The sequence below is a fragment of the Dreissena polymorpha genome, chromosome 4 (assembly GCF_020536995.1).
Source record: "Dreissena polymorpha isolate Duluth1 chromosome 4, UMN_Dpol_1.0, whole genome shotgun sequence".
NCBI lineage: Eukaryota > Metazoa > Mollusca > Bivalvia > Myida > Dreissenidae > Dreissena > Dreissena polymorpha.
Window position 1 is genome coordinate 31,153,959 of NC_068358.1, and position 16,949 is coordinate 31,170,907.

Consider the following 16,949-nt stretch of genomic DNA (forward strand, 5'->3'; position numbering starts at 1 on the left):
CTCAATCTGATCTCACATACCATGGAACAAAGCTGTTCATTATGCATTACAGGCAAATATTAAACGTGTTAAATCAACACCCAAAGCAGGGACAATTTTGTTCCCAGAAGCCATATTAACAAAAAGTAAATGACTACTTTACGATGTAAAATGACCAATATTACAACTGTTGACCTTGTTTACGAGACGATGTATGGACTTAATTCGCTATATAAACTATATAAATAACTTAACCCTGTGGTGTACATAGTTTGACCCCAGGGAGGAAATCTAAATAATCTTTGTACATGGCCACTAAATGGTATAGCATACTTTGTATGAAAGGTGTAGGACTTGCGGTTACAGAGAATAGATTTTTAAAGTTGCTGACTTCAGAAGTCAAAATGAGGATCGTATAAGAATATAAAACGCCAAATATTAATATCCCGACCCTTGAAGCTTCAGTTTTTCTTAAATATGATTCGTGCTCGGTAAAAAGGGTGTGTAAGGCATGTGCCTTAAATGTCGTCCCAGATTAGCCTGTGCAGTCCGGACAGATTACTCAAAGACAACACTTCCCGCTTTCATTGCTTTTCTGTTTACAGAAAGTCTCTTCTTAGAGAAAATGAAGTTTTGGCGAAAATTGTCGTCCCTGTTAGCCAGTGCGAACTGCACAGGCTAATATTGGACGACACTTTACGCAAATGCATTAAACCGCCTTTTCACAGTGCACGGCTCTGATGACTTTAATGATCTGCTAAGCGGCTTATGAAGAGATGACGCTTATATGAAACGTTTATGCACGACGCACGACGGACAAAGGCAATCCAAAACGCTTACACACGCATTCCACTGTCGAGCATTAAAGTAAATACACAAATATTTTGTATTGCTGCCATTCGCTTAAGTGCACTACATTGTGATATACAGGTCCCACCGGCTCCTCAGTCTTCGGGTACACAATTGTGGGACAGATCGTGTCGAAGTTACTGCTCTCTTCCATGCCTGGTTCTTTAAGTTCCTGAATAAAACCATGAATGAGCAATTATAAAGACTGGCACTGTTGTGGAGACAAACAGAGTTAATGGACCGCAGATATGTTAATTTTAAGACACATACCCGGCCTATTGAATGGAACTGTCTATTTTTATGACACATAACCAGCCTATGGAATGGAACTGTTTCTTTCAATGACGCCTACCAAGTTTATAGATTCGAACTGTTCACTAAAAGAAAACCTACTTGGCTTATGGACTGTGACTATCTTCTACTAGTTCGCCTACCCGGGCTATGCAATGGAAATGCCTATTTCTAGTCAACCTATCCAGAAAATGCATTTGAACTCTTCTCTGTTTGTACACATACCCATCCTATGGACTCAAACATGATCAGTTCCAATGGGTCCCCGCTTAGAACGCCTTCAATGATAGTCAACGAGTGACACGTGGCCATTCCCACCATCATGTTTCCGCGGGGTAACATTTTAACGCTCGATAGCTCAAGCCCAAATCTGAAATATTTAAATCGTCCGGTTGATAAGAACAGAGTATTCATTTTTTCTGTTTATGTATATGGAATGGAAAAATGCATTTGGGCACCGAAATGTTCAGTGAATGTGGTACCATCTGAGTGGGTGGACGTCGCCATGACATATAAATGCAAAGCAAGTATGAAAAGTACGTCCTTCTTTTGTATAAACGACACAGTGTGTCCTTTTTAATATGCACAAACACACCACCATTTTATAATGCAGTCCGCGCAGGCTAATCAGGGACGACACTTTCCGCCTGAACTTGATTTTTGGTAAGGAGGGACTTCATTGAAACTAAAAATACCTTGTAAGCGGAAAGTGTCGTCCCTAAATAGCCTGTGCGGACTGCACAGGCTAATCTGGGACGACACTTTACGCACATGCATTACCCCCGGTTTTCTCAGAACGCATATATATTTACTACAATAGCAACTAATGTGCACGATCTCCGATTCAATAAATGAGAATATGCTAACGGAAGCAGAATAGAACTTAGGTCAAACACAATTATTGGCTTCTGTGTTTTGTAATATCATTTAGCATATATCGCCTTAATTAACAATGGAGTCAAAATTGTATTGAAAAACGTCATGTAATTGCATATCCTTACTGCTTTAGGTTGAATAAACATTTGAGTTGTCCAAATCAAATATTAAAGGTGTTGAATGATGTATTGCACATGACTATACTGGTACCCATCACACATGACTATACTGGTACCCATCACACATGACTATACTGGTACCCATCACACATGACTATACTGGTACCCATCACACATGACTATACTGGTACCCATCACACATGACTATACTGGTACCCATCAAATCATATAAAAACGCTTTTCAGACTAATCCTTTTGTGTAAATGTAAATTTTATGTTTATATTAAAGAGTGTTTTCACAAAACCAATGAAGCAGCTCCTGTCGCTTTTTCATCATATTATTTCTATGTTGACTCTTTTTATGCCCCCGGTAGGGTGGCTTATAGCAGTTTTTTCTTAAACATTGTATTTATATGAATGTGAAGAAATTTTAACTGTTGTAAAAACACGTTTTATTTCAGATATACGGGCAATATCGAACACAGACAGACGGACCAGTATTTTATTATTTTTAAAGCAAAGCCCCACTTTGTTTATATTTATGAAAAAGCACATTGTATATTGATTTTCGCACATTCATTCATGTTGAATTGATGAAATAAAGAGACATGTGAGAAATATGAAATAGGACTTACTCCTTAATATAGCGTCTTAAACATTTAACGGATATAATAATATTATACAATGTTGTCAATGATAAATAAGTCATAAAGTGTTATTATTGCATACAGTTTTTCTTCTTCACGTATAGCAACGGGTCATTGCGAAACAAGGAACTCGACAATCGCCAGATTAACTCAGCGTTCCGGTGCCAAAGTAGTATTACGTCATAAAGATATAAAAAAATTAGCATTGTCCGCATTAACTTCCATTCCGGTGCACAATCATCATTTCCATACATATTGCTGATATTACAGATTTCCTGCTGATTAAACGATTCCAACCTAGTTTGAGCATTCAACTTCGCTTTATGGGCAGTCAACAACTTGAATAAGTGTTGTGTACATAACAGACTTACTTGCCATCATGTACCGGCACAATGCTGTGTACACAACAAACTTACTTGCCATCATGTACCGGCACAATGCTGTGTACACAACAGACTTACTTGCCATCATGTACCGGCACAATGCTGTGTACACAACAGACTTACTTGCCATCATGTACCGGCACAATGCTGTGTACATAACAGACTTACTTGCCATCATGTACCGGCACAATGCTGTGTACATAACAGACTTACTTGTCATCATGTTCCTGCACAATGCTGTGTACATAACATACTTACTTGCCATCATGTACCGGCACAATGCTGTGCATATCCAGCCCCTCTTCAGTCAGTGTACCGGTCTGCAAAGACAAAGCATTATTGTCGCAAAATGCTCGTCACAGGTAATTTGCCTTGATCATTGACCTTTGTCTCATTAATCTCATGCGAAAGCAAACTGTTTACTTTAACATTTGAACTCAATGGGGGAAAGATGTTGTTACACGCAGATTGTATCGTGCAATCAAGCACCAAAAAGGACGAAACTCGGTTAAATTACAACTCAAAAGTATAGGTCTTCGTCAGTGACTTCATCCAAACGATGCATAAGACTTTCTTCAATAGAACATTTTAGTAGAAACATAGAGTTGTGGTTGTATCATTCCAACGTTAGCGATAGAGTAATTGCTGACAATCTGGTGATTACTGTAGCTGAAACAAGTCAATGGATATTCGAGTTGAAAGCATGAGACAACACACAGATTAAGAAACTGAGAATTCAGCAAGAAAATTATATCAACAAATACTGACAAAATTACATAGGGAAAAGTTTTTTGTAAAATGAACAAGGAATAAGCAGTTCGTTTACAAAGAATATGCCATGATGGTTTTGATCTGACGGATTGTATCGAACACGTTGATTGTGGAATGCTGTATTACACGCGCCCGTAAGTAATATTTAATTATCTCTTTTTTTGCATTCGCAATCATGATGTAATACTGTCATTCCTTTAGAAATTATTTGGCCGTGCTCTGTGAAAGGTTTACTGCATGGGCGTAGAGTGTCGTTCCAGATAAGCCTGTGAAGTCCGCATTGGATAATCAGGGGCGGCACTTTCCGCTTTTATGATATTTTATGTTTAAAGAAAGTCTTTTCTTAGCCAAAATCTAGTTTAGGCGGAAAGTGTCGTCCCTGATTAGTTTGAGATGACCGCACATGAATCAAACCCCTTTATTATAGAGCACGGCCCAATCATTGTTAAAACTGCACAAATCGTTATCAGTTGGTTACGCAACTGCAGTCTGCTCTGTAGTGATAGTCTGCCCAGCGTTACCTTGTCAAAGCAGACTGTGTTGATGCTGCCGCAGACGTTGATGCTGCGTGGGCTGATGCAGTAGATTCGCGCTCGTTTCAGGCGGCTCTGGGCAAACACGATCCCCACGGTGAGCGCGGCCGGGAGTGCCGGCGGTACGGCGATGGTGACCAGGTCCAGGGATCGTATGATTATGTCTTCAACGACATTGTCACGACGTACCTAAATATAATTCATACTCATAACCATTATTAGCACATAGTCTTCCACTGACGCCTCAGAATATTTTTAGACTTTCTTTTAATTCTGCATCGAAAGCTCCCGCAATCGATTTAAAATTTATTGTTGAAAAAAATAACAATCACATGTGATTCAAACAGCTAAACATAGTAACTACTTTAGCAGTAATTTTGTTTTCTTAAAACTGAATTCCCTAAAAATGTGCGCGAAAATGCTTCGCTGTAAACTCTTGAAAACACTAACCTTATTCCGGATTTTTGTGTGTTTTGTTTTGTCTACGGCAACTCATTAAATACTTTTCCGTTTTGTGTCATTGTCAAATTATATCAACGGCTACCATTCAAAATTTAACATACCATTAAAATGATTGTATAAATGAAGCCTATGACAGATATAACGCCCAAGATGCCAACGAAGATGTATGTATCTCGGTTGAACCGGAAGTCCACGGGCTTTGGATACAAGATGGAGCGAACAAGTTCCCCCTTTGCAGTGCTAAATGCTGTAAGAATATAATGAACTATGTGCCACAACCTTTACAACATTTTATTAATTTGACACTGTAGTAAATAAGGACCTTTGGAGCAAATTTACGATTTTTTATTATCGCGTTTATATTTCACACGGGCACTACTGTGATTTAATAATAAAATGATAATGCAAACAAAACGATGACATAAAACAACATAGCATGTACCTGATGATAACTACAATTAATGAATAACGCATTTAAACCTAAGTAATAAAATATTATATAAAATAAAATAGACAAGAAATTGCCAAGCAATATAGTCCCCTACCGGTGAAACTCCACCATTGCCAGTATTTTTTTATATATATTTGTTGCGATAGTAACCAGAATTCTTGACGTAGGAACAAAATGAAATGACGTGCATAATCTCCATATTGCATTCCAAGTTTCATGAAAAAATATGAAGCACTTTTAAAGTTATCGCATGATCCAGAAAAGTTTGACAGACTGACTGACTGACTGACAGACTTACTGACAGACAGACAGAGCGCAAACCATAAGTCCCCTCCGGTTTCACCGATATCCACCTGTCCTGAATACAACGGCCTTGACCTTGTGACCTCCATAGTATCGTGTCTGCATGACATGGGTACCGCAGTACAGGATGTGACGTGCATGGTCCTTGACATTGAAGTATACCTTGCTGTCTTCATGCGTGAATCGTGGGTTCGGGAGTGGTGTCTTTGTTACAGGAACACTTTCGCCTTTATAGTAAAACATGAAGGTACATTAAAACCAGGATTGTATTGCTTTTTAAACCAGAAGTGTTTAATATAAAAAAAATGTGTTGACTATGTGTTGTACCCCTTACAGGTTCGTAATACCCTTAGAACAAGAGCTAATAAAAGTAAACAGTAATCCGCATGAATGCATATATATATATAGGATCTTGAATGAGTGGTCGGTTTGTATTGAATTTATTCGGCGAGCCTCGTTTTTATCTTTATTTAGATGACGAGTTTAATAAATTCAATACAAAATGACCACGAATCTAAGATTCTATTTATAACATGACCAACACATTCCCTTTGTATTTTATGTTTTCACCGTTTATTCACATTGTAAAAGAGTTTAACTGAAGAAAGTCGCTGGAATAATGACGTCATTTCGTTAAAAAAATGACGTCATTTGGCAGTTATATAAGTAGTGTAATTACACCCATGTAATAAACAAAATTGAGCCTTACGTTATTTCACTCCTGGAGCGTAGGTCATGTTATAAAAACAAATATGCACTTTTTTGTTCAAGACCCGACTTTTTCTTTAAACATTTTTGGTAAAATTGAAAAGTTTCGATAAACACTTTTGCTAATACAATTGCATATTACTAGTATATGAATCAAGTGACGTATCATATTTCCAAACAAGAGTTTTAGTCTAGACTGAAAGTCAGTAAATGGTAATACATATAGAATTCAAACAATTGGGCTATGGTATCTTGCTGTCTGCTTCACTTCTTATGCACCTACCAATTTAATTAATTTGTTGAAAATTCATCAAAAGGACACAAGAACTTTGCCAATCCGTCCGTCTCTTCGTCCGTCCGTACGTCCGTTTGTCCATCTGTACGCAATACTTGCTTAAAATTCGCTTAAATGATTATTGATGGTTATGGGCTAGCAAACTACTTGCGGAAACCCTGTTGGCCCATTGAAACATCGGTTGGTCCGTACTTGCCTGTTAACATGCTTTCATTGACGATACAGTTGCCGGAGACCAGCACGGCGTCGCACTGCATGAGGCAGCCACTTCTTGGGATCTCGATGATATCGCCGGGCACAAGGTCATCGGAATTGATCTCCATGCACTCTGAAAAACAGCATAGGAACACAAATAGATAGAGACAGCAAGTCTATACATACCTTTTTTTATCAAAACATAATATCGTAAGGGCTCGAAAATAATCATTTAAAATCAATTTTAAAAGTTTCTAAAGCCAAAGCCGTAATTTTTTGTCGCAGATTTTCTCGTTGCATCACAAGGCGACAAGCGCGGCTTAAAATTGCCGAAACAACTGTTGATAGAATGCCGAAATCGACGCGGTTTTCGATTGATGTCATTTGTACTGATTTCGACAGTTTGTCATACTGTTTAGGTAAAACGCCGGTCTTCCAGTTTACCAAAGCGGATACCGCTAACGTTTTAGAATTTGTATACGTATTGCCTTAACAAACATGCTGAAAACGTATGACCGATTCCATAAACTTACCGTTGTTATTTCTGATCACAGTAACAATAGTTGAAGACTGAATGGTGTTCCGAAGTGCACGTTGCATCTGTAACATAGGCAGTAAACGTATTTGTCCATGCATCTGTAACATAGGCAGTAAACGTATTTGTCCAATTATATTCACACCGTTACGAGATGACGGTCGATAAACGTTATAAACTTAACGCATGAAGTTTACACAATACGAATGTTTACCTTTTCTTAAAGGCAGGCACGGGGTGAATTTTATCAATAGAACAAAAATGAATTGCCCCAAAAATGAAATTATTATGTATGTTAGTGTCAGGGATATTTATGGTGTAAAACAAATTAACATTTTTGCAAAAATGTTTGGGAAAAAAAGAAGACATAGATTCAGGCCAGATGTTCGTAGTGTTAGTAGAGATGCAAGCGTAGCGCGCCTTCTTGGTCTGAAAGATGGTGGCTTTAAACTATCACAATGCAATAAATAACTAGTAATCGAGTCGAGCTCCGGAATAGCACATGCTAATCTTGGAACGAACATGTGCCAGTGTGGGAGCGCAATTTCCGCTTGGACTTGATTTTCGTTTGACATCTACTTACTGTAATTCAAACGAAAAATTCCATACAAGTAGAACGTGTCTTTATAGATAAGCCTGTGCGGAAGGCACACACTAATCTGGGAAGACACTTTTTTTCCAGCTAGCGCCTCATTACCATTTTACGTGTATGATTTATTGGAGTTAAATAATAAACCATAGCTTCTTGTTTCCATCAAAACGACTTGGGTCTAACAGCGGAATCAATGGGCGGCGATAAGACCGAAAGCTCACCTTCCTGGTCTTGAAAATGTTGCGGAGAAACCAAAATATGCGGAAGGTGTCGTCAACGCGTATCCTATGCGTACTGCACATGCTACACTGGGAAGACACTTCACACACATGCATTAAGACCCGTTTTAGCATTGTGTACCTTCCTTGTCTGGTAGATGGTGGCGGTGATGGAGAGTACCGAAATGAGTACGATGCATGAGGCGTAGTACATATACTCGTCCACGAACCACAGCGTACAGCTGAAGATCTGGAAGATGTAGAAGGGCGACAGAACCTGCAACACACACCGAAAACGTTAAAAATCAGTTATAGGCGGAAAGTATCGTCCCTGATTAGCCTGTCCGGACATGCATTAAGCCCCGCTTGACAACATCGGCACATGTATTGTCAAACACATTGTTTAGTTTCAATCTATTTATTTAAGCTCGATTGCATCGACAGCCTTAGGCTTGTTTAAAAGCTCTCGATTCATTTTCCTGGGTAGAACTAGTGATGTGTGTGGAAAAGATCTAGAAAAAGCTCCTACAGTGAGGATGGAACCCATGACTGCCGGTCGCTATACGGACATCATATCCATTACGTTACTTGTTTTTCCCACAAACAGCGATTTATTATGGGGATCTTGGTAAGTTGCGCAGAGCTTGAACCGTAATCCAACAAATATCACATAGAAACCTGATATAATTCATATTTAACTTTTATAACATTACACTTATTTATCTTAAAAATGAATCGTGCAACACAAAAATAAGTTTGGTCATTTTCTGAAATAAATTAACGTTTTATTACGTGTATTTCTGTAATTATACATAATTAATCTGCCAAAAGCACTTGTCGAGATTAAATTTCGGCTTTTGAAATGGTATACAGGCAAGGTCTCCAACTAATTATTAAGGATACCGACTGTCTAATTTTTGTGAACCCCATTAACACCGTTAAACAAATTTTCATTCACGCTTCTTTGAAGAAAATTAACGAAACCCCTTTGAATAACAAAAGTGACCTCGACATTCGATGAGAATTGCCTTCATCCCGATAGTAACCGGCTCCCGGATTTATCCGATTTGTTGATCGATATTTTAGATAAGAGATTGGTTGACAGGCGGCGAGATGTTCATTCATGTATGCGTACCTCTTTAAACAGCAGTTTGATGATCGGCGTGACGTGGATGTCGATGGAGTTAAATCCGTATAGTACACGACTTCTGAAGACTTCGTTGAAAGACAGGCACGCGGCATCGTGAAAATAATTGCAAGTGACGTTATTCTCGATACCTCTGCAAAACAAAAGACTTACGTGTTTACCACGTATGAATTTCACTAATCCGTGTTTGCTAAGTAAATCAAAGCCCAAAACGTACGTGGTGAACGTCTGTTTGCCTTTATGTCGACACGGATTTGACTGAAGTATCTGTTCTACGTACACCTACACCACTAAAACATGTATAGAATGCTTTGTTCGTTATGAAATGAAGTTATGAATGTGCACGTTTTGTCAGCCTACGTTAAAATGACGTAAACAAAGTTGTGCGCCTTTTTAATTTAGATTTGTTTGGATACAACTTGATACACCTTACGATTTTTTTGCGTCGGGGAGTATTGGTAATCACATTGACAAACACTTCTTTAAAATGCCACCGAATAGCAGGTAGATCTAAATTTATCCCACTTTTACAGCGAATTCGGTTGATTAAAGCCCGATTGATTAAATTTCTGTTATAAACCACGGCACGTGCTACGTTGTTAGGCTACGTTGTAAACAAATGTAGTTCCTTGTATATAACAACTAAATGTAACATTGATGTTATAAATCTTTTAGATTTGCAATTCAATATGAATACAATTCTAATTAATAACGCACGACTCTTTGTCACAGAACGATATTCTGAAAAAAAAGATTATTTGATTAGCAGTTATTTTTGGAACGCGGAGTAATACACTGACCTTGGTTACACTACAGTCATTATCAAAGTACGACAAACACTCATGAAAACTTATTTTGTTTAAATAAAAAGGTTTACCGAATACAGTGGGATAAATAGAATAATAGATTTGTGTTGGCTATAGATCAGGTTTATCATGCTCGGCACGAAAACGAAAAATCACTCGACAAGGCTCGTGCTTTTTGTTTTCTCAGCCTCGCATGATAAACACCATCTATAATCAACACTAACCTATTTTCTCTATATACACTGGTTGGTACTTACTTGAGTCTGATGAAATGTGAATATTCGGTGTCCCAGACATATTTAATCTTTTTAGTCACGAAATACCGTATAACGTTAGATTTCTGAAATTAAACAATATTGGCAAGCGATTGTTTAACAGAATATTTCTTAACACAGAATTCCATGCATTTCGATAAATAAAAAAAGATAGATAATTGAGGACAGCTATTTGAGTCGGACTAAATGCATGTACACATTTAAAAGATGAAATGTTATAATATTACTTATCACGAAATATGACTTGTGTCCAAAAACACGAGATATACCTTGACTTTCAGTCAATTTATAAGTCATAATTTCTAAGATTATTAAAACCGTAAAGGCCGTCAATAAACTGTGATCTAAATTATGTACGTGAACTTATTTTAAAGATAAGTAACCTCCAGTAATCAAGAGTATTGCCTTGCCCTACTTTTGAAGATTAGTAATCAAGGACCCATACTTAGTAGTGTCGTACCGTTCTCCATGATTATCAACCTTATTTACGAAAAGAAGTAATCTTCTTTCGGAAATCATTTCTCAACAAAAGCTTGCATTCAGCCTTTGTCGAACATGTGTGGATTATATCTCTTCGTAAACAAAAAGTACAGGTAGAATTTTAATTCCTCCGTAAACACTTTCTTCGTGCGAACCTACATAGTATATTTGTGTTATTTTCGTAGGAGAATTAAGCCTTTAATCAACATGGATTTATTTATTGTTGCCGCTTTTGGGTTGTTACCTTGGCGCCTTCTACGTCCGCTAGAGGGGTGTTGCTGCCTCCAGACACAGACCTTACACGCCCAACGTTCACGCTACAACAACAGGATAATTAAGTCATATATTACGTTTTCTCTTTTAAGCATTAAAGAGTTAATTGCATATCCAAGTACAAAGGATTGAAGACTCAAGATTGTTCATATATATTATATAATTTTATACTAATTTATGTTTTTACAATAAATGTCAAAACAAAAAAAACATAAAAATACTATGATCTTATTTGCAATGCATTACAAATTAGACTGATACCAAAATGGCAACTACTACTTACAGGGAACCCATACCTATTATGATTTTCATCATAACTAAAAGAAATGCGTAAGTACACATCCAACCAAGGTACATGTATTTGGAATTATGTTCAAATGCAGACAGTGTTATCCTTACTACTGTATAAGGGTAAACGCCCGATCCCCTGGGGGCGATAGATAAAAAAACTAAATTGGTTGAAATAATTAAGAAAATTTTCACTAGATATGTAACAGTATTTCCAAATTTGACAGTGCATGTTTTGTGATGGATATTTTTAGTGTGCTTGTATTTTGTGTTTGCATAAAATGGTCGTAATTCGAAGGTATGTGATAGGGGACGACCAGAAGGAACTTTCGAGCAAATTTGAGTAAAAATGAACACATTTTTGGAAGAACAAATCAATTTTGACAACCGACGACGAACAACTGACACAGGGTAGTGACGGACGAAAATAGCTCACTCTGTATTACTTAATGCTTGAACGAACGTAAAGACCACTGTGGGAAAAATGTCCGAAACAAAGCATACATATAGATATAAAACATTATTATGTACTTACGGATGACCGTCCTTTGTGACAACGTGCACGTGGGACACAAACCACTGTTTATATTCATCCTGAAATAGAAACGCACTAAAAGTGTGTAACTTTGTCTTGTCTTAAAGGGATCTTTTCACGTTTTGGTAAATTGACAAAATTGAAATAGTTGTTTCAGATTCGCAAATTTTCGTTTTAGTTATGATATTTGTGATTAAACAGTAATACTGAACATTTACCATGGTCTAATAAAACCATTATATGCATCTTTTGACGATTTAAAAACCTGAAAATGATAAGGCGTTGCAACGCGAAACGATTGAATAATTTGGAGAGTTCTGTTGTTTTCGTTTAATTTTGTGAAACTACAAAGATTGCTTATATAAAGTACAAAATACGTTAGCAGGATGGCGGAGCGGTCTAATTGGTTTTTACTCCAGAACTCCAGTCACTGGTTCGAGCCCTTTCCGTTTTTTTTTAATTTTATTCTTGATTTTTTTACTGGAGCTTTTTAGATCCAATGCTAACATTTATCAATATAAAGCATTTAATGACAAACTTCAAAACATGCCAAAATCTGTGAAAAGGCCCCTTTAAGACGTTTAAATAGTTTCTTTTATTAATACCGATTAAACGAACTAATATAAAATGCACGAAGGAAGTAAAGCGTATTATGATTATTTCCAAACTTACAATCGATTGGTCATTGGCGGCGCAGGTACGACTTATAGGTGTACTATAAAGTACGCAGGATGTGGAATAAATACTACAAAGGGCCCAGGAGTATGACCAGGTGGCTCCAAGCGTATTTCCGAAACCAATGTAAATTGTAGATTTCTTTATAGTACTCGGTTACATTTAAGAAGTACCGGAGCCGACAACGACAAATCGAGCTTACCCTAAAAACGAGAACCGTTGCCCGGTCGAGGGAGCATCTCTTGTTCATGGCGCGGACCATCAGGTGCGGGAGCCAGAAGAAGAAAAGCCGCAGCAGGCCCGCTGTGAGCACGATGAACACCCACGTGACGCTGGTCTTCACAATGCTGCGTTCATAGCCGTAGACTTCCTGTACAACAACAGGCATTAAAAGCATTTGAAATAAAAAATACAATAATACATTTACTCTTTCCTTATTCGTGTGTGTATACATGCATATGTTTAAATAGTCTAAACTAAATCCGGTTAGTTAGTCATTAAGTTAATGAAAGTGTTGTTATACGGTGTCATGTCTCATCATATCCTAACATACTGTAAACATACTGGAAACTTACTTGAAACCAGATACATAATACGTTCAAAATATCTCTGAAAAGTACTTATTAGAGACGTAGCAAAACGGTAAAATCGTTCACCTGCCGAACTTTTCCATTATTTCTTAATGTATTGTATACATTTATTCTAATTGTTCAGTTTTACATTCACAAGAAGTCGACACATGTTTTTTTCATAGTTTTATAATTATATATCTGTTAGTTATTCGGCATATAAAGCCGTAATTATAATCTTTCGTGTTCATGCAATTTTGTACGTTATTTATTATCACAATTATTAAATGAAGTGTATTGAATACGAAAACTCTACCTTATTAATAATAATTATTATACAAGTATTATGGTTAATTATTAATAATAATTATAATACCAGTATTACGTTTAATTATTTGTTGATCCCCCAGTGGATTCCTCGCATCATATTGCTCAAACAAACCACACCCGTTAATGCTCTCTAATACTTGCGTGTTGACGCTATATAGTTGTTAAATACCGCTTTTACCGAAATGTTTAAAAATATATTTAGAAATCGCTTCAAAAGCTTAAACACGCAACGATAAACGTTCCTGCCATACGCTCCTACTCGATTCAAAAGATCAGCACGGTAGTTAAACAGTGGCTCCACCTCTTTTTGAGATACATTAATACACAAGCACGTGATACATCCGAGGAAGCGCTTAGGGCCAGATGTTTTCTTTTTAAACGATGGGGGAATATAGAAGGTGAATATTTAACATATTTTGTCGTAGTTTAAAACCGGACAATGTATTTCAAATCAGCGAAGTTTAGTTGATCGACATATGTACAGAAACATAAAATAACAACCAAACGGAAAACGTAACTATCTTTGTGAATATTGTGGAATTTTATAAACAATTATATCTCTTATGACATCAAACGATTGCATATACAATATCCTTCATTAACAAAACATTGACTTCTGGTCAATCTACTTGATGTGTTTTTGCATTTTTGTAATAGATATGATTACACTTATAACGAAGTGGTATTAAGAAAAAGAAGTGGCGTCAATGCACATTTTAAACTAAAATAAAGTTATATATTTTGCATAATCGTTTCTATGCAGTTTGTTTACACGGTCTCTACTTGTATATTTACTACTTCAATTGTAAAATCGTGTACGTTTTGGCGTACAGGAAATACAACAAGACGACTGCCAGTACTACCTTAATGGATTTAAATATAAGTATGTGCAAGATTAGAACCTAAATCTGTATACAACGTTTGGCGTTTCTGTGAACGGGCGTTTGACATCCCTGTAAGTGGTAGTCTTCTGTGTCCGTAATGTAAATAAGCCCCCTGTTAAAATGTTCTACTACACTGTTGGTAAGCATTACATATATGCACAACATAATCATAATAAAATACATTCGATAAAACTAGTTAAATTTGCATTTACAGTACAAATAATAGAGAATTTAATTAATTCATATGAAGCAAATACTATTTTTCTTTGATTTGAGATATTATATTTTTGGAATGTTAATGTAAAACGTATTAAGGTTACATCCCGCCAGTGATTCACTTTGTTTTAGTTTATAGAGATAGATGGACTAATATTTGAATAAGTGCTTTCCTGTTTATTAATAGATTCCTATAATTCCTCAGTGCATAAAATAATTTTGTAAATGCGCTGCAAATAAATCGAAAACTAGCAATAATTTGATCACTCACAGGATTATAGCACAGCTTTTCCGCAGGGCACACAGATACGTGTTATCACTCTGTCAACGTTATTTGGTATTTTTTTCTAATAGTAAATTCGGACCATCAAACATAGGAATGAAGCAAATACTAGTAAGAGTCATTATATATGTTGACTTGAAATAATAGATGCAAAAAATATTGGAACGTCCTTATGTGAGCGGTACATTTAATGTTGATTGTTTTGTTCCGCCATGATAATGTTATATAAAGGCATATAAAGTCACCATTGTGCATATGTGTTTTCGTGAAAGTGTTATGAAAGGGGGGGATTTAGTGTCCTTCTCGTACTTTCGCGTGCATTATGAGATTTTGAAAAGAATTGGCAGCTGAAATAATCATATTGAAACGGCCTTTCGTATGCAACACATTTCGGGTAATAATCATACATGTTTTATTCGAGTTGCTGATCGTTTGAAACTGTGTTGGGACTTTTTATAATTAAATATTAACGATTGTTTTGTATTACAAGAATGTGTTTTTATTCTGTATAGATTTGCTTTTGCGTTTTTAAGTTAAAGAAAAAAATAATCGTTTGAAAAGGAACAGAATGTATCTAATTTTAGTCAAGTGACGATACTATTTTGATACGACTGTCAAATTGTCAAATTATATATCGTGCATTGACTCCATCTGTTTTGGAAAAAATGCAAACATATCTAATAAAGATTGAAATTCGCCCGTCATACAGGCTCAATAATATAAGTATCAATTGAATACATGTAGCAGAAACCTTGATATGGAAACGTTGTACGTTTCCCTTAAAATATCTAAGTGAAAGCACTGGCACACTACCGCTTAATTTCATGTCAGAGTTATGCAACTTGATCAGTGACCTAACACAATAGATGTGTTCAAAATGGCAATAAACACAGTTTTAATTAGTACATATTGTCGGGGAAAACGTCAATATATATATGCCCATATAGTCGGGGAAAAACGTCAATATGCCCATTTAAAGAGGGCAGCTTTTATTGCTCTTTATCAAATGTAGAGCACAAAGATATAAACGATTTATAGTTACAAACCCTATGTCTATGTTTAACACAATTTGAAATGTCGTTCAAGGTCTTGTGCGGTGATAAAGCAGGTAGGAAAAACCAATGCGTATTACTTAGGCTTATTTGTACTGATAAATGTTTGCTTGCCTATCAATATCAGGCCATGAATTTTAATCAAAGAAGATACTGACAGGCAAAGTTTGATTCAAAGATCAGTCTAAAACCTCGGTCAGGTCACAAGCTGTATGAGTCGCCATAAGGTCAAGCTTGCATCGAGGATTGTGTCGAAAACGTGCGTCGGACTACGACGACCGTGTTTCTTTTCACCCAATAGCAAGGTCCCCGCAACCGACGCAGACTGTAATCATCCCAAGCGCTTAAATTGATGCTTCGGTCGTGCGGCAAACATCCCTCTTAAGGGCATCGAACGTTCATCCACGGCAAGTTGTTTTACTCGGATTTGGCCCGTTGAGAGACGCATACTATAGACTTTACTTTCCTCGCAAGGACACTTCGAAAGCGCTCGTCTATAATTCGTCGATTGCGTTTTCTTTTTATGTAGAGAAGTGGACCATTTGTTCATTCGAGCGATCGCCATGCCCACAAATACCATTAACCCATTTATGCCTAGTGGACTCTCCCATCCTTCTAAATTGGATCAATTTATTTCCAAAATAAGGTATGTCTAGTATATTTATTTCTATATTTAGAATATTTCTTACAGAAATTCCTTTAAACAAACAGCGAAAACCTTGATGAGACGCCGCATGATGCGGCGTCTCATCTGGGACTACGCTGTTTGCCAAGGCCTTTTTTCTATACGCTAGGCATAAATGGGTTAACGTAACAAAGATTGTTTAGCAGCTGCTAGGTGTGAACGCAATAATTAGTGCGCTTGTGCCCAAATAATGGCGAAGGCCACTGCTTGGCCAATTGTTAATCGACATATTATTGGGGAAATT

The 16,949-nt window shown here is 36.8% G+C and overlaps 1 protein-coding gene across 1 annotated transcript in view; it reads right to left on the reverse strand.

Annotated features, from left to right (window-relative positions):
• The window catches only part of LOC127878103 (polyamine-transporting ATPase 13A3-like), a 59,880-nt gene that overhangs the window by 26,652 nt on the left and 16,279 nt on the right, over window positions 1-16,949 (reverse strand). Inside the window, exons 3-16 of the mRNA XM_052424521.1 lie at window positions 12,889-13,056; window positions 12,012-12,070; window positions 11,160-11,232; window positions 10,418-10,500; window positions 9,343-9,487; window positions 8,350-8,484; window positions 7,396-7,462; window positions 6,864-6,995; window positions 5,715-5,891; window positions 5,012-5,157; window positions 4,437-4,637; window positions 3,403-3,464; window positions 1,345-1,489; window positions 896-1,000 (exon numbers count right to left, since the gene is read on the reverse strand). Coding sequence (XP_052280481.1) covers window positions 896-1,000; window positions 1,345-1,489; window positions 3,403-3,464; window positions 4,437-4,637; window positions 5,012-5,157; window positions 5,715-5,891; window positions 6,864-6,995; window positions 7,396-7,462; window positions 8,350-8,484; window positions 9,343-9,487; window positions 10,418-10,500; window positions 11,160-11,232; window positions 12,012-12,070; window positions 12,889-13,056 — 1,698 coding nt within the window. The remainder of the gene's footprint in view (window positions 1-895; window positions 1,001-1,344; window positions 1,490-3,402; window positions 3,465-4,436; window positions 4,638-5,011; window positions 5,158-5,714; window positions 5,892-6,863; window positions 6,996-7,395; window positions 7,463-8,349; window positions 8,485-9,342; window positions 9,488-10,417; window positions 10,501-11,159; window positions 11,233-12,011; window positions 12,071-12,888; window positions 13,057-16,949) is intronic.